At 48.1% G+C, this 17,265-nt stretch overlaps 1 protein-coding gene across 5 annotated transcripts; it reads right to left on the bottom strand.

The window, feature by feature from the left end:
* Window positions 1–342: 342 nt before the first annotated feature.
* On the bottom strand, window positions 343–9,664 carry LOC102108483 (uncharacterized). Of its 5 annotated transcripts, XM_088051118.1 has the most exons (5): window positions 9,558–9,599; window positions 8,168–9,100; window positions 2,981–3,237; window positions 2,387–2,465; window positions 343–2,200 (listed from the first exon to the last, which is right to left on the bottom strand). In XM_088051118.1, the coding sequence occupies exons 3-5, from the start codon at window positions 3,173–3,175 to the stop codon at window positions 1,194–1,196; spliced, it is 1,281 nt and encodes a 426-aa protein (XP_087907244.1). In that variant the 5' UTR covers window positions 3,176–3,237; window positions 8,168–9,100; window positions 9,558–9,599; the 3' UTR covers window positions 343–1,193. The 5 variants fall into 5 exon arrangements, with proteins under 5 accessions (XP_087907244.1, XP_014118329.1, XP_087907243.1 ...); XM_014262854.2 differs by lacking the exon at window positions 8,168–9,100 and having other exon boundaries at window positions 9,558–9,664; XM_088051117.1 differs by lacking the exon at window positions 9,558–9,599 and having other exon boundaries at window positions 8,168–9,274.
* Window positions 9,665–17,265: the final 7,601 nt, after the last annotated feature.

The raw sequence follows: 17,265 nt of genomic DNA on the forward strand, positions 1-17,265 counted from the left end.
AATGTGAGATATCCCAAAATCTCTTCAGGAAAGTGGAATATCCTAAACTCACTCAATAACGGGCTCCCACTCTCTCATCATTTCCAAACTTTGGCTGTCTCATTCCAGACACCACCCCATCTCCTGAAACCAAACTCATCCCACCCGTGCTGGACATCAAGACCCTTTTCCCAAGCCCTATTTCCCCCATTTCACACCTCCCAAACTCCATCATACCCATCCTGCCCCACCCAATGCCCATCTCACCCCTCCTGATTTGCATCCCACTTCACCCAATCCCCTTCCAACCCCATTCCACCAGAATGCTTCAGAAGGCTGACCTAGAACAGAGGATAGACAGAGTTGAGAATAAAGTTTATTAAAAGGCCTTAAAGGATATACCTAGAGCAGCACAAGAGCCAAGATGGACAAAAAATGGTCAGAAAAATGGACAACGGATCACGAGGTCTCACATTTTTAGAAGTTTAGGTCCATCTGCATATTGGGGTTCATTGTCCAATTACAGCTTCAGATGATGAAGTCCCATCCTTCTTGTTTTCTCTCTTCAGTCCACCCTTGTTTATGCTTTTGGGCCTGGAACTTGTAACTGAAACTGTCCTTGGTATCAAGCTAGAAAAAGAATTGTTTTGTCTACCTACTCTGTGAAGAGAGCTCACTAACACTTAATACGAAGTTCAAAACTACAAACCTAGGCAGTGCAGAATATGAAAAATATGAAAGCTAAATCTTAAGACATCACACCCTGAGGGGCTGTGGAATCCAGGAATTCTGGGTGGGAATGAGTAGTTTTCAGTGGCATTGAGAGGTTTTGAGGTGACAGATTGAACACTCTCATCTCTTTGAGTGACACAAAATGGAGAAAACTACAACAGATACTCACACAATCCCCAAATCGTCCCAATTATCTCCTTGAATCCCAGATTCCCTTGAAGCACTAGTAAAAAGTGAGGCTCTAGATGCCTTTGACAAATTTGAGGACTTTTACCCCAATTTTGTCTGTTTTAAACAGATGAAGAGGAATCAAAAGATAGAACCAAACTAAAATGTCCACCAGCCCAGTGTCTTCCCAACACAGATCACTGGGATCTTGGTGGGTCTTCAGAGCTCTGCCCAATGTGGGTCCTCTGATGGGGGATGGAGCGGGGGCAGTGCACAAAGCTTTTCCTGCACCTGGGGCACTCGCAGGGCTTCCCTTAGTGCTGCCTCCGTTGGTGTTGGGTCAAGGCTGAGCTGTCTGAGAATCTCTTCCCACACTGGGGACACTCATAGGGCCTCTCCCCAGTGTGGATGCACCGGTGGGTGATGAGGTGGGAGTTTCGCTTGAAGCCCTTCCTGCAGTCAGGGCAGCGGAAGGGCCTCTCATCTGTGTGAATCCTCTCATGCTCAAGGAGATGTGAGCTGGTCTGAAATCTCTTCCCACACTCGGGGCACTCGTAGGGCCTCTCCCCAGTGTGGATCATCTGGTGGATGATCAGTTGGGACCTCTGGCTGAAGGTCATCCCACATTCCCCACACTCATAGGGCCGTTCCCCGGTGTGGGTCCTCTGGTGAATGATCAGGCTGGAGCTGTTGCTGAAGCTCTTCCCACATTTCCCACACCCGTAGGGCCTCTCCCCAGTGTGGATGCGCTGGTGGGTGACGAGGGTGGAGTTGTCCTTGAAGCCCTCCCCACAGTCAGGGCAGCAGAAGGGCCTCTCCTCTGTGTGAACCCGCTGGTGCACAAGGAGATGGGAGCTCCTCCGAAATCTCTTCCCACACTCAGGACACTCGTAGGACCTCTCCCCAGTGTGGATGCGCTGGTGGGTGACAAGGTCAGAGCTGCAGCTGAAGCCCTTCCCACATTCCCCACACTCGTAGGGCCATTCCCCAGTGTGGATCATCTGGTGGCGGATCAGGCTGTTGATCCAGCTGAAGCTCTTCCCACAGTCCAAGCACTTGTAAGGCTTCTCCCCATCCTGAAGCTGCTCATGGACCACCAGCTCAGAGCCCCAGCTGGATCTCCAGCCGCCTTCCTGGCACAGGGTGGGTCTTTCCTCCTCAGAGCACCCTGGGCTGAGTTTGGAGCCCCTTCTCCTGTGGGACCTTTGGGGATTTTCCTTCCCGTTGGATTCCTGTGCTGTGGAGCTGCTCAAAACTGCCTCTTCCACGAGGTTCTGCCCTGGGGATTTGTCCTCCCTGGTCTCCATCTTCAGCTCCTTGTCTGGGGGAGGAAGTACAAGGAGAGGATAGGATTTGCCTTCGTGACAAAGGGAAGGGGAAGGAGATCCCCCCAGTGCGTCCACAGCAGGACGGTGTCAGCAGCGGGGTTGTCCTGCAGCCAGGGGCCATGCTGCGCTAGGAAATGGAGCAGGAGAGAGGGGGAAAGGGGCAGTGACTTCCTCTTCACCTCCTGGGGTGTCCTGGGCCATCTTCCTCTTCCTTGCAGCCTCCTTCTCCATCGGGCCAAGGTTTGGGAATGGGAAATCCTGGTTTGGGGGAAACAAGGTATGAGAACATTGAGTTTGAAGGTCCCTCTGCCCAAGTCCATCTCTAGAAGTCATCGACCATCTGGGGTCCATAAAAATCTCCCAAACACCAAGATTCAGCCCTGAAAATGCCTCCCAGGAGTTCCCCATCTCTGGTCTCTCCCCTTTGGTCTTCAGGGGTTCTCCCCTGTCCCAACTACTGGGAGTCACACTTGTACTGGGGGTCCCCTGTCTACTCTGTCCCTGTCCTTCCCAGGCTGCTGGGCGTGCCAGGAATATGAAAAGTTCCCCCCGATTCCATCTCCCCATTTAGGGATGCTGGGACCCCCCAATGTCCCCCGCAGGGGCATTTTCCGCTCAGCTTTGGAGTTTTTCATTCTCCAAACCTCCCCCCCAAAAAACCAACCCAGGGACCCCCCAGGATATCTGGGCCAAACTCCCCCTCCCCAGGCACCTGTGGGATGAGGGGTGGTGATCCCACGGGTGGGGAGCTGTGAATTCAGGGGGTGCTCGACCTCATGGTTCCTTCTCCTTTCCATGATCCTCCTTGGTCCGTCCTCTTCCTCTCGCTTTTCCTCCCTAATCCCATCTTCTTCTACTTCCATCCCTTCTTGCTGTCCTTCTTCATCCCTCCTCTTCCATCCCTCCTCCTCCTCCCCCAGGAGCAGCAACACCCTCGGTGCCCTGTTCCCGAAGTCATCGCCACTCATGGGAGGAGCAGGGATGGAGCTGGGACAGGTCCGGATGGGCAGCGTGAGGCTCTCAGCTGCTCCTGTCATGAATAAAATCTCTCAAGAAATCCACCCTGGTTAAAATACTGTGTTTAGTTGTGTACAGCTAATGTTCTTGTCCCATTTGTAAACCTTGTTTGTTGTACCCTTTGTTTACTCCAATAGTTGTTAGTAATGTTAATTACTTACCAGTTGTTGAAGTGTTTTAAGAGTTTTTAAAAGACATACCTCTACCCCTTTCCCTTACTTCCCTGCTACTATGTAACAAAGCTACTCCCAGGGGGCTGTGCTCCCGAGTAATATGCAAACTAAGGCATGCAAGACACCAAAACAATGAACTAACAAAGGAATAAAACAACAAAGAAACATATTCTAGCAAGCTATGATAAAAGATCATCTTCCTGCATCACCTAAGCCTGCTTAGAAACCATCTTCCTCCATCACCATGGCCTAGAGGACTGGAAAGGACTGACCCCCCTGGACAATGAACCAGAACAACAGGCCTCCTGGTTACTCCCATGAGGATGGAAGCCCCAGCTCTGCAGGGTGTGCTGCAAAGCTGAACTGTGTCTCCTCCTTGGAGCTGCCAGTGTGAGAGCAGCAGTGGTGGTGCAAGTGACCCCTCGGGCCCCCCAACCCAAGAGCTGAGTCCTAATAAAGGCATAAAACAGGAGTCTGTCTCCTGGCCAATTTATTTTAGCTGGGGGCTCATCTGGCATAGCTACGCCCACTGAGGACCAAGGACTGAGTGACCACTGCCCGTTGGACCTCCATGGGAAGATCGGCTATCACGGACCAAGGATTCAGCCTGGGATGTCAACTCCAAGGAGTGTCAGTCAGAGACTGGTGAGTGACCAGCGGTGGGAGTAGGGAGACGAGCGAAAGTGAGAGTGAGTGAGATGGGGGCTGGCAGCTTGGACCCTCTACTGCCATGGTTCCAGACTCTCGTGAGGGGGCTGGCCAGGAACGAGGGGAAGTGATTGGAAAAAGAGAGTTTGAGGCGTCTCCCTTGGGAAAACTCCGTGTGGGTGGAGGATATAATTTGGTGTGATGACCCACAGACTCCAAGTAGGCCTGGGTGCGTAGGGACTTGGGGAGGTGTGAGTCATGCACAGGGGAGTGCCGGGAGGGGGAGCACTACCCTATTGGGACCGGACTCTCACAAGGGGCTAGCTACCCTGGATCGCGGGTGGGCAAGGGGCTAGGGAGAGCCCTATTGGACGAATCCCCTGAAGGAGAGTTGGGGAACTATAGGCTGCTGGATTGAGGGGCTAGGCCTCAAGATCATCCAGGCTATAGAACCCTGTGAGAGTAAGATCTGAGTTTGTGTTGATTAGAGTTCTTTAGTTCTTTCATTGGGGTAGAGGCACCTTAAGGAACTTTTACTGTGAAGGGCCAAATCAGTTTAGGTTATTTATAGGTTGTATTGCCCGTCATTAAGTTTCTGTTCAGGTAGGGGCACAGTAAGTTGGTTTTTAAGGCCTGATTGAGAGATCAGGATGGGGAAGTGTTTAAGTAAGGAAGACCCCAGAGAAAGAGTGAAGCACAAAAGAACATCCCTCTCGACAGTCCACTGGGGCAATTGTTAGACAAATGGGAAACATATAATACCACAAAGGGCCTAGATAAAGTTAAAATGATTCACTATTGCATAGAGGTTTGGCCCAATCTAGAATTGCAAGCAGAGTGGCTGTGGTATGGGTCCAATGATCCCTGGGTTTGTTCCCAACTTAACCGCTATTTAAGGGATCAAGGTAACCCCAATTTAGAACAAATACCCTATGTGGCCTGTTGGGAAAGAGGTCTCACTAAAGAAGAGATTGTTAAAATCTGTAAACTTAAGAAGCAAAAACAAGAAAGAAGGGATAAAGAAGGAAAGGTATCAGAGAAAGAAGTTCATAGCAAATGGGACCCCCTAGACTATCTTCCTCCTCCCCCTGTTTACCCAGCAATGCCCCAAATCCCTTTCCTAGACCCCCCTGCAATTCTACCTTCAAACCCCTCCCCAATTACCCAAATAAACACCTTGAGTCCTTCCCCAGCTTCTCCTTCCATTGAAACTCCATTCCCCTGCAGCTTCTATTTCCCCAGCAGAGGTGACCCCGCTACCACCTCCATCTAATACTGTAAGCCCAAACCTTCCACCAGCCATGGTTATCCCTTCACCATCTCCTGCCTCAAATATAAATATGTGTCCAAAATCCAAAACCCCTACCTGTCACACCTTCAGCCCCCTCTTCAACCCCTTTACAAACTTCTTCAACTCCCTTTCCTGTGTCTCCAGCTACAGGCTCATCTTCCTCTCCTGCTCCTGCTACTCTCCCACTACCTCCTCCTAAGTGGGGACTAAGTTTATCCACCTCCTCTTCAAGTTCTCCTAGTATAAATCCGGCAGAGGGGCCATATTGCAATACCCCATCTAAAATCTCCAAGGTAGAAAAGCTCTTTCCCCTTAGGGGGAAGTTCCTATTGGAGGAGTAGCTAGGGGAGTCAGCTTTGTAAATGTCCCCTTGACAGCTTCTGAAGTGCGAGGTTTTAAGAAAGAACAGGGAAATTTTGTAGAAGACCCAGTAGGAATAGCTAATCAAATAGACCAGTTCTTGGGTCCAAATATCTATACCTGGGGAGGACTAAATTAAATCCTGAACATGCTCTTTAACCCAGAGGAGGTTAGGTTAATCAGAGCTGCAGGCATGAGAATTTGGGAAAGGGAGAACTCGCTGGGGCCCCCGGGGGATTATAAATTACCTCTAGTGAACCCTGGGTGGGACCCGAACAAAGAATAGGGGAGAAGAAATATGGAAGACTATTGATCTCTGATAGTTAGAAGGATAAAAAAATCTGTACCTCGGGGAAACAACACCAGATTGGCATTTGATGGGACTCAAGAGAAAGAAAGAACAATTTCTAGACACCCAGTAGTCCCCAACCTGTACACCATGCTGAATAAAATACCAAGAACACATGCATGGTTTACCATTATTGACCTGAAAGATGCCTTCTGGGTATGTCCTTTAGTGGAAAATTGCTGGGACTGGTTTGCTTTTGAATGGGAGTGCCCTAAGAGGGGTAGGACACAGCAACTGAGGTGGGCACGCTTACCTCAGGGATTCACTGAGTCCCCTAAGCTTTTTGGACAAGCGTTAGAAGGTATTTTGGAACAATTTACTCTGGAAGAGGGTATTCAGATTCTACTATATGCAGACGATCTGTTAATATCTGGAGAAAAGCAGGATAAAGTAAAAATAACAAGTGTCCAGTTTCTACATTTCTTAGGTACAAATGGCCTGAAGGTATCTCAGAACAAATTGCAGTTTGTACAATTGGAAGTAACTTATTTAGGACACAATTATTGGAGAAAGATTTAAAAAACTAAGCCCCGAGAGAATTGCCAGCCTGATGTCCATACCTGCTTCAAAAAGTAAGAGGGACATAAGGAAACTATTGGGATTATTTGGCTATTGTAAAGTATGGCTAGATCAGTACACCCAAAGCGTCAAATTTCTCCATGAAAAACTAGTAGACCCTAAGCCAGTCAAGTGGACAGCTGAAGATGAAGGACAGCTAAAAGATTTAAAGAACAAACGATCTTCAGCACCGGTGTTAAGCCTACCAGACCACCAGAAAGAGTTCCATTTATTTGTTAACACGGAGACAGGTACTGCATATGGTGAACTAACTCAGGAATGGGGAGAGAAGAAAAACCCATAGCATACCTTTCAAAATTATTAGATGCTGTTGCCTCCCGGCAATTGCTGCAACTGCCATCCTAATAGAAGAAGCAAAAAACTGACCCTACTGTTATAAGTGTTTTAAATGAATTATTTTATATAGTGTTAAACTAGGGTTTGAATGATTGTTGAGTTTGTTGGTATATTCTTCCCCCTATTGATTGTATTGGTTTTGGCCCCAGTTGTCTGTTATGTAGACCCCTCCTAGTTTTCAGGAACATTCCTTATCAATCACCTTAACCCTGCCCCTACCCCCTATCCATCATTGCAAACCCCACCTCTTCTTCCAGACCCTTCCATGTCTATCATTCCTGCCTCAATGCTTTATTGGTTGTTACGTTACATTCCCACCTTCCTTGTACCCCCATTGGTCCCTGAGAGTGTAACCTCCTCCCCTCACTCCTCCTCCTGAGAGCTCCCATTGGACCCTGGATTGTATCCTCCCCTGGAGATTGGGCCGTATTTAATCTCTTGCACAGCAGTGTTTGGGGGCTCTCCTCTTCGGGTTACCATTGAGGGAATTCGGGCTAACCTGGGTTCCAATTCCTGTTGGTTCTTCCTTTAGTTATCAAATAAAAGGTTTGGTTACTTGCCTTTTAACATCTAGCAAGAGTCCAGACCCTGTTTTTGACACTACTAGGAAAGATTAAGTGTACACACCCCATGGCCTAAAAACGGTACTTAGTCAGAAAGCCCAACACTGGTTAACAGACCCAAGAATATTAAAAGTATGAAATTATTCTAATGAACACTGCAGATTTAGAAATAGTTACCTCTCGATGTCTGAAACCCACTCAATTTCTTTCAGGTGACCCTCTAGATGAAATAAAACATAATTGTTTGGAGGTCATAAATTATCACACTAGGATAAGGGAAGATCTAGAGAATCTACCCCTACCCTACGGAAAGACCTTATTCACCGATGGGTCTTCAAGGGTGGTAAATGGAAAAAGAGCCTCTGGTTATGCAGTAGATGTGGTAACAGAAGGAGGACAACTAAATACTGTAGAAAAGGTAAAGTTACCAACCAACTGGTCGGCTCAATGTTGTGAAATTTATGCCCTAAAAAGATGATTAGATCTATTAGAAGGGGATAGAGGGACAATCTACATGGATTCAAAATACGCCTTTCGTATAGTCCATACGTTTGGAAAGATCTGGGAAGAACGTGGATATTTAAATTCAAAAGGAAAGAATTTAGTACATGAAGAACTGATAAAATCAGTAATAGAGTCCTTACCAAAACCCTTAGAAATAGCTGTTGTACATGTAAAAGGGCATCAAAAGGGAGATACCCTGGAAAAGAAAGGAAATCAGTTAGCCGACCACATGGCCAAAGAAGGAGCCATGGATCCAGGTGATTCAGCCAAAATCTTAAAATTAAATGAAACACCAACAGACGGGGAAAAGGAAAAGCCAAAGCAAATTTCTACAGAAAAATAATTAAAAGTAATAAAAGAATTAGGCCTACATCAGGGAGAATGTGGGGAATATATAACATCTGATGGATGTAAATTCCTAAATAAGGCCTCAGCCCGAAAAATCTTAACAGAAATCCATGGACTCACCCACTGGGGAAGCCAGAGACTGTGTGATCATTTCTAAAGAGACAATTATTGCATAGGGGTGTATAACTTAGCAAAGGCAGTCACTGAGGGATGTGTAATTTGCCAAAGGGTAAATCAAAATATCCTGAGAAAGACCATACCTGGGGGAAGAGAATTGCCTCTGAGATAATTTCAAAATATACAGATTGACTTCACTGAAACGCCTGCAGTGCAGGGCTATAAGGACCTGCTGGTAATAGTTGACCATCTGACTCACTGGGTTGAAGCTTTCCCTACAAAATGGGAAACTGCAGAAGTGGTAGCAAAAATACTGATAGAAGAAATAATCCCCAGGTATGGTCTAGACAGTAACATTGACTCGGACAGAAGCCCCCATTTTATTGCCCAAACTACATCGCATCATCGAGGCGTTGGGAATAAAATGGAGGCTTCATACCCCTTGGCACCCCCAGAGTTCCGGAAGGGTAGAGCAGATGAACAAGACCTTAAAAAACATAATAACTAAATTAATCAATCATAAAAACCTACCTAAGCTGGCTCAAGTGCTTACCGCTCGCCCTTCTGAGAATTCGCACGAGACCACGAGCAGACACAGGGGAGTCTCCCTATGAAATGATGTTTGGGCTACCCTTCCTACTCACCCCATACAGAACAGGAGACTAGCTAGAAGGAGAGGCCTTAAGCCACACAAATCTGGAAACTATCAGCAAAACGTTAGAGAGTCTAAGGAGCAAATGGGATCATCCTGGAAGGAACTGGGAATATGCCCTGCGCTCCCCAGAACCCCAGTATCGCCTCCCATATGTCCCCCAAACCCTGCAGGATCCCTGAGTGCCCCCTCAGCGCCCGTTCGGGACCCCCCCTAAAGCGTCCCTGGATCCCTGAATGCTCCCGACCCCACAGACGCCCCTTCCAGCCACTGCTGGGAATTCATCTCCCATCATCCCAGAACACAGTTCCGCACCCAAACCTCCTGCCGTGCCCAGCGCCCTAAAGAGCCCGGTTACAGCTCCCCAGGTTCCCCCCAAGTGCTCCCGAGCCGTATACATTCGCCCCGAGGACCTGCAGGCACGGCTCGGACGCAGAAGTGCTCTCCAAGTGCCTTCCCGCACCGCCAAACACACCTTCCGAGCCACGTCCGGGACTACAGCTCCCATCATGCTTCACGGCGCCCATAGAGCGCTATTGCAGCCGAGACTTCATCTCCCGTTATGCCCCGCGCACCACCGGAACCCATTGGAGCCGCGTTTCCAACTCCCGTGATGCTCCGCGGCCCCATTAAACCGTATTATACCGGCGCCTACAACTCCCATCATCCCCCGCGCCCCAGAGAGCTCCGTTATGGCCCCCACAAGTGCTCCCCCCGGACACCGAAGGGCCCCCAGCTTCCCCTCCCTGACCTCCAAGTGCCTCCCTGGGCCCTCGAGTGCTCCCCCGGGCCCCAAACTGTCGCACAGAATCCCTAAGTGCCCCTCCAAGTGCCCACCCGGCTCCCCTAAGTGTCCTCCAGACCCCCAAGTTCTCTCTAAATTCCCTCCCCAGGCCCAAAACTGCCCCAAATGTTTTCCAGAAAAGTTTCCATGGGCACCAAAGTGGCCCCTTTTACCCTGTCTGAGAATAATTTAAAAATTATGATCAAAGGACTAAAATTAGGAGTAATTAGCATAAAGCGGGAGAAATAGTGGTAAGTTAATTAATGAAGGGAATTGTGGTACTTAGAACCAAAGACCAATAATGTTTTTGTTCCTGAAAATGTATCAATTCTTTTATATAAATATAAAAATGATGTTATTAAAATACAGAACAATATTATTATAAAAAGTAAAATGTTATTTTTATTAATTAATTAGATGTTAATGATAAAGAAAAGTTGATAAATGTTTTCAGTGTTTTGGGATGTCAGTCCCAGGTCAGGGTCAGCCTGCAAGGGGCTCATTCTTCTCCCTGACCAGACCTCCTAAGGAGACATTCAGTATCAGGATTGTAAAGAGTAAATCGTGACCTCCTGATCAGTACACAAAGATGTTTACAGTTTGAACAGTAGAATGTTGTCACCATAACGTGCTTTCTTTGTTAATATACCTCATGTTGTGTCATGTTTGTTAAACATCACTGTTGTTGTACCAGCCTTGTTAATGCCACCTGGCCTTGTCTATTGCCTCTGCTGCTCCCGGCACCCCCAATGGCAACCAATGACAGCACCCAGTGTGTAGATGAGCCGAACTCCCATGGGGGTTAGCACCCAGGGGAAGTGGGATTAACATCTAAAGATCCCTAGAATCAGCGAGCCATCACACAAACTGGACTCCAAACTACGTCGAGGAACAAGGGAGAACATTGAGCAACTGACTGATGTTCCGGACCTCATCGCCATAACTACACAACACTTGCTACCCATGACTACGCTAGGTTTACAATGACCAGTGTCTTCCTAGAGACTCTCCTGAAGACAGAATCCCCAGCTCTGCCCTGTGGCAAAGTTGAACACCTCCTTTTCTGGGTCGTCTATTGGAAACAGCAGTGGTCGAGCTCCCCCACCTAGAGCTGACCTCAATAAAGGCATTAAAAAGGAGCTGGTCTCCTTGCCTATTCTTTTCAAAAGGACTGACCCCGTGGCAGTGACCCACGCTGCAGCACTGTGAGGGGGCTGTTCCTCATGGGATGGACTCAGGAAGGAGAAGTTCCTGGAGAAGTCTCCGGTGGGAGAGAGCCCAGGGTGCAGCAGGGGAACGACTCCTGTCCCTGAGCAGCGGGAAAAGCCCCGGGGAATGGAGTGACCATGGCCCCATTCCCTGTGTCCCTGCACTGCCGGGGGAGGAGGCACAGCTGGGAGGAGGGAGGGGTGGGGAAGCTGGTTTTAAGGGTCTTCATTTACTTCTCATGATCCTGCTCTGAGTTTTTGGAGTTTTCTGTCAGAAATCTCTCTCCTCCCCCACAGGGATTTGGGGCAGTTTTCCCTTTTTGGGGAAAATCCCAGCAATGCACTGATGCTCCTAATTAGCGCTGGGAGAAGTGAGGCTCCAGGGCTTCCTGCTGAGCCGGAGCCACCGAACACCCAGGGCTGGGAAAGGCGGGCCGGGAGCTGCGGAGAACTTTGTTTGTGTTGGGAGCTCAATGGCGGCCCAGGCCGGGCCCGTTCCAGGGCTGTTCCTCATGTCCGCCTTTCCCCTCACACAGCCCGGGGGGCCCTGAGAGCGCGGGGCGGGGCTGTGCCGTGTGCAGAGCCCGTCCCTGGCTGCGATTGGCTGCTTCTGCCGTCACTCGTGGTTCTGGTGCGCTGATTGGGCAGAGCGGGGACAAGCCCGGCCCCGCTGGCGCCCCCAGGGCGGCCGTGGGGCAGGAGAGCCGCCATTGCCGGAGCGTCTGTGCGGGCCCGGGAGTGGTGCCAGCGGCCGGAGCCCGGTGAGGCGGCGGCGGAGCTCGGAGGCGGCCCCAGCCATCGCAGGTGGGAGCCGCGCTCGGTTCTGCGGGGTCTCGGGGCTCGCTGCGGTCGGCGGTGGCGGCGGGGGGCTCTGGCGGGTTGGTTGTGCCGTGGCCGGCCCGTGTTGGCCCTGGCGTGAGGGCGCTGCGGGAGCGGCTGCCCGCGGTCTCGTTCCCGCTGGGGCCTCGGCAGGAGCCGGTGCCGGACCAGCGCTGGCTCGTCCCGGTTCGTGTCGGTAGCCCGGAGGTGGCTGCGCTGTGCCCGGGGCTGTGCAGGAAAATTCCCGGCGCCAGAGGTTTGTGTCCCCAAAGGAGCCAGAGGAGTCCTGTGAAAGTGACTTTATTGCTGCCCAAAGGGAGAGGCCATGGGGCATTTGCCATGCGCTCTCTCCAGTTGTTGGAGGACGCAGCCTCGTTTTTGTCCTAATTTTCCCGGCCGCATGTCCCTGTCCCTTTGCCCACTGGTGGAGGTGCTTGGAAGGTTCAGACTTCTCGATCTGCTTACTGCATGTCCCGGTTAATATGCACACCTCTCTTTTCTATAACATCTGATATTGATGGCTCTGTTAAGTCTTTGTTCTTCTGGAAGTTCAGGAATTTAGCGGGACTTTGAGCAGCGGTCCTCGTCAATTAGTAACATTTTCTGAAACTGTTCTCCCGTTGCTTCCGTATGTGCAAGTCCCTGGCCCTATCTGCAAGCAGATTTCACTCACTGACTCTGTTTTTTCTTCCTGGGTGTTTGATTTTGGGGTTGCTCTCAGTGACCTCATTCTCTGTCCTTTTTTAGCCGTTTGTGGCTCAGGAGGCCTGGCTGCTCCCTGCATCCCCTTGCTCAGCTGCTGAATGAGCTGCACTCAGCAAGGTGTGGTGCATGGTGAAAAGATGAGAGTTGCTGTAGAACATAAGAGGAGAAACAGCATTCATTTAATCCATGGACTGCCAGGGAAACATGGAGATGTGTTCCATTCCCATCTGTCCCATGTTTGGACCAATATGTAAGCTTCTTTCTTATATCCTTCGTTATCTGTTTCTCCACTTTTCCTTTGTGATCTATTTGCCAGCAGCAGTTCGAGTAATTTAACTTTCCACAAACTCTGCCTCCTTTTCCTGCTAAAAGATAATCTGACCCCATCCCATGGTGAAATGTGTTCCTCATCTGAGTGGATTGGTGGGCTGAAAGGTTAGGAGCTAGTGCCTTCTGGTTGGGTATTATTGCGATGACATCCTGTAATCTAATTATACCATGGAAATGATAAATGAGTTCTGTGGCTCCTAATGTGAATTTGTTAGGGTTCCCTGGGGCTGGTCCATGGTGTTGCAGGATTTGTTCTGGTGGCCATTCATCTTTTCCCCTTTTTGGGTCCTCCCTCCAGCTGGGGCTGCATCAATTTTTGGCTTTTCTCTAATTAAATCAGCACATACTTGGATTCCCAACTGATTTCCCTGAACTTGTGGTAGCAAAAAAACCCCAGTGCTCTAATTCACCCATTATAACATAGAAAGTGACAGCATGAGTTAAGGTGGGGAGTGGGATGATTCCCCCCCATTTTTTATAGTGAAATTTTCACAACAATCTCCATTTGCTGTTTTCCTTTTCAGCTTAACCTATTTCTGCTGCAGTCAAATATCCTCACCATGGGTTCTGCCTTTAGCTGTGCAAATTCCTTCTGTGCCAGCAGGCAGAGCTTGGGGTGAGGGGCAGAGGGAATCAACCCAATTCCTCCCCCAGGCAGGAATACCCTGGTACATTGTCCATGCTTTGCCCCAGAGGTGTTGATTTGCATTTCTAAAGCTCCTCCCCTGGCTGCCTGGAATGAAGCTTCTCTCCCAGGGAAGCCATGGGATGACTCACATGGAGCCTCCCTATCTGCTTGCTTTTTTTTTTTTTTTTTTTTTAAACAACATTCTATTAACTGTTTATGTTTTAAAGGGCCTCCTTTCAAGCTCTTATAGTTTTCAAAATGCAGCTTAAAGGTGAACATGGAAAAGCCCATACCATAATTTTATCATCACTAAGAGCCACGCACAAACATAAAAAGAAAAATTAGAAAGCAATCAAGTGTTTTCTTTTTCTTCTCCTCTAACTAAAAACTGATTCTCACACCACTGGCCCAAACAGAACTGACAATAGAGAAGTAGAATTATTACAAAAAATTCTTCTAATGGTGTAATCCTTTCACCGAAACTGTGAAAAGCAAAAACTCTCCAACAATGTCTTTAGAGAAATAAAGCCTTATTTGATTCTGAACAGAATCATTTCAACCACATATAGTCGGCATGTACAGAGAAAATCATTCCATGACATGTGAGTTTTACTAGATGTTTCCTAAACTTTATACAGTCTGAACCCATAGAAATCCATTGGTTTAATGTTCATTGTTTCCAAGTTGTGGAGTCCTTAGTGTTTGGTTTCCTGTTGCACCTGGGTTTCTGTGCCTCTAATGTGAATTAGGTCTGCACTCCTGGGTTTCTTGCTCAGCCTTTTCCAGACCAGGTGTCTCCAGCTGTGCCAGGGGTCAGTGTCTGGGGTAGATGTTGGTTGATGTTTGCTGATGGGCCTTGATGTTTTGTTGATGGTCATTTGTGGGAATCTTTTGGGCTATTCCCAGTCTATTGAGGTGTTAAGCTCATCTCTGCTGAGTGGTGGAACATCCCTTAAAAAAAAAGTTTAAATTCCTTTCCCAAGACAAAGGCAAACCAAGCCTGACTAGAGAAATCAAATAAAAAATAATTTTACACTTGGTATATTTTCCAATACTCTAATCCCAGCCAGCCCAGAGTGTGAGTGTAATTGAGACCCAGAGTGGAATTCTCACGGTGCCTTCCCCAGCAGCTGTGGCAAGGGCAGGCACAGAAAGCCCTGAAGCTCCAGCAGTGCCAGCCAGGATCGTCCCGCAGTGGCTGGAGATGCCAAAGGAGGGTGCCCAGGCAGAGGATTTCAGCAGAGGATCTGTGAAGAGGCCCAGGGGCTTCCCCCGCTGGGGAGCCCTGGCTGCTGCTGCGTTGCCTTCAGTGCAGGCTCAGGGGCGGCCTCCCATCCTCCTGCTGCAGCCGGGAAGTCCAAATGTCCAGGACTTCAGAGCCCTTGAGCCGAGGCTGAGGGGTCCCCCTGTGTTCAGCTGTGCTGGGGCTGTTTCTGTGCTCAGGGACACTTGGAATGGGCCGCGCCACTTGGCCACCAGAGCTGCTTCTTTCCAATGCTTCGGCAGGACCCGATGTCCTGGTTGGATGTTGTGAACAGCAAAGTCCCAAGGCAGGGTCTGTGCCAGACAAGCTTCCTGAGGGAGGGATTCCACAAGAGACAGGATTCTGGCCGCAGCCTGCTTTGAATATACATCCTTGATCTCCACCCTGCACTAGGTGGAGATTTACCAGGGTAAGGAATTCCAAAGATGAATTCCAGGGGAGATAATTGAATATCTGCCCTGGGTTTGGCTCTTACTCTTGCCAAAGCAAATGGCAAAAGCTGTACCCATCGCATCTTGGTTTCTATCACCAGCTTCTAAAGGTGTTTCTTTGTTTCCCCATTCATTCTTTCTACCTGACCTGAGCTCTGGGGGTGCCCGGGGTTGTGGAGTTCCCATTGTATTCCTAAAGCTGCCATAAGGCTCTGAAGGATCTTTCCTGTAAAATGAGTTCCCCTCAGTCTGAGTCTGTTGCTTCCACAATAGCTTATCTTGGAATTCTTTCTTTTAGAAATCCCTTGATAACTGATCCAGTGATTGCTGAGAAGTGGGAGTTGCTTTTGGCACCCTGTTAGTTGCCCTGGTGTCACCAGAAGATATTTAAGCTTTCCTGCTCAGGGCATTTCAGTGCCAGGCTCTTACAAGCACAGCCAGCTCTGCAGGTTGAGCTGACCATGGGGGCTGTGACCTGGGCTTTGTCTAATTCCCTTTCCTTAACAATAGCGAGTCTTGTAACTCTTTTCTCCTGCCCTTGAAGACCCATCCATAAACACATTTTCTCCCTTGGCCAGGGAATGTCTCATCAATCTCTCCCAGCCCTGGTCTGGAGCTCTGTCACTGGAATGCAGTCATGGGTTTCTTCCCAGCCCCCTCTCCAGGCTGTTCAAACAGGAGGCTGGGTTAAACCCTTCCCCTGTCCTCAATTCTAAATCCTCCTGTGCCACTGAACAAGTTTCACACTGTAATCACTGAGCTCTGCTCATCCATTTAGATGCTCTGTTGGTGTACAAAGCTTTAACTTGACGTCAGACTTGAACAATAGGAGATCCTCCTAACATCAGTTTTTGGGCCTCAGTTCCCATTAAAGCTGTGGCAAGTTTTGTTTACTTTCTCATGTGCATACCATAACATTGAGGCTATCATGGGTTAAAACGTCACACAATGTTCTGGCTAGAACAGAGAATCCTCAATCTAGCTCCTGCAATTCCCTAATTATCCTAAGAATTGCTGCAGCTCCTTTTTAGTCCTGGGAAATGTTATTTCTGAGATTCCTCAGACCCTCTCTAGGTCAGTACAACACAAACCTTCAGTCAAAATAGGTCGCAAATATTTAACCTTTTTATCCGCTATTTGCGCTTTTTTTTTTCCCCAAGTATTTAAATATGCTTTTAAGCCTGAAAATTAAGCGATTGCACAGAGGCTTCTTCTACCTCTTCTTCTGATTGAAGCAAGTCATCCACATTGTGAAAAATGATGTTCACATATTTGTTTTTATATAAGTTAAAAGCTTAATAAAAAGACAATTAGGAGATAAAAATAAAGTAAGGTATACAGATACTGCCAGGTGTCTCTGCATTCAGCCAAGAGAGCACACCTTACTAACAAAGGATTGTCCCTTAAAAACAGAATCCTACTACATATCCATAAATTCTCATACATATTCAGACATTCTTCTTAGGATCTTTGGTGGTCTTCTGTTTAGTTTTCTCTTGCCCCCTTCCCAATAGATCAATCTTCTTGGCGCCCTCGAGATTTACATTACCTGATAGCAGAAATGCAATAAATTCCTCCCCTGGAGTTCTGGTCACTGCTGTCTTCATCTGGATAAGATAGTTTACAAATGCAGGGGTTCTCTAGCTATATTTTTTTCAGTCTTTGGGTTATACAAACAAAAGCAGTTTTTTATTTTAATACTATGCCATAGACCAACATATACGTGTTGTACCACTATATCTAAGTTTCATCAATAACAGAAATAAAGGAAACTATATTAATACAACAAAATTTTCCAATCTTATATACATAACATTCATTTTAATATTTGCAAAATATTAAACAACAATATAATATGTATCTATACCAACGTCATGCATTAACCCAGTCCCTGGGGCTGGAGTAAATTCCTTTGATATTTCCTGCAATTTGCCCAAATAAGGCCGGTGCTT

Source organism: Pseudopodoces humilis, chromosome 2, assembly GCF_049639895.1.
Source record: "Pseudopodoces humilis isolate 2021_Gansu_Grassland_sample_001 chromosome 2, ASM4963989v1, whole genome shotgun sequence".
NCBI lineage: Eukaryota > Metazoa > Chordata > Aves > Passeriformes > Paridae > Pseudopodoces > Pseudopodoces humilis.

What these genes read in the sequence shown, in the direction of transcription:
- LOC102108483 (XM_088051116.1), bottom strand. Translation starts at nt 6,964, where the DNA reads ATGGCAGTTGCAGCAATTGCCGGGAGGCAACAGCATCTAATAATTTTG. An exon ending in AAAGGAGAAGGAACCATGAG is followed by an intron (nt 2,466 to 2,980) that starts GTCGAGCACCCC and finishes CCCCCAAACCAG; the next exon opens with GATTTCCCATTCCCAAACCT. An exon ending in GGCCCAGGACACCCCAGGAG is followed by an intron (nt 2,201 to 2,386) that starts GTGAAGAGGAAG and finishes TTCCTCCCCCAG; the next exon opens with ACAAGGAGCTGAAGATGGAG.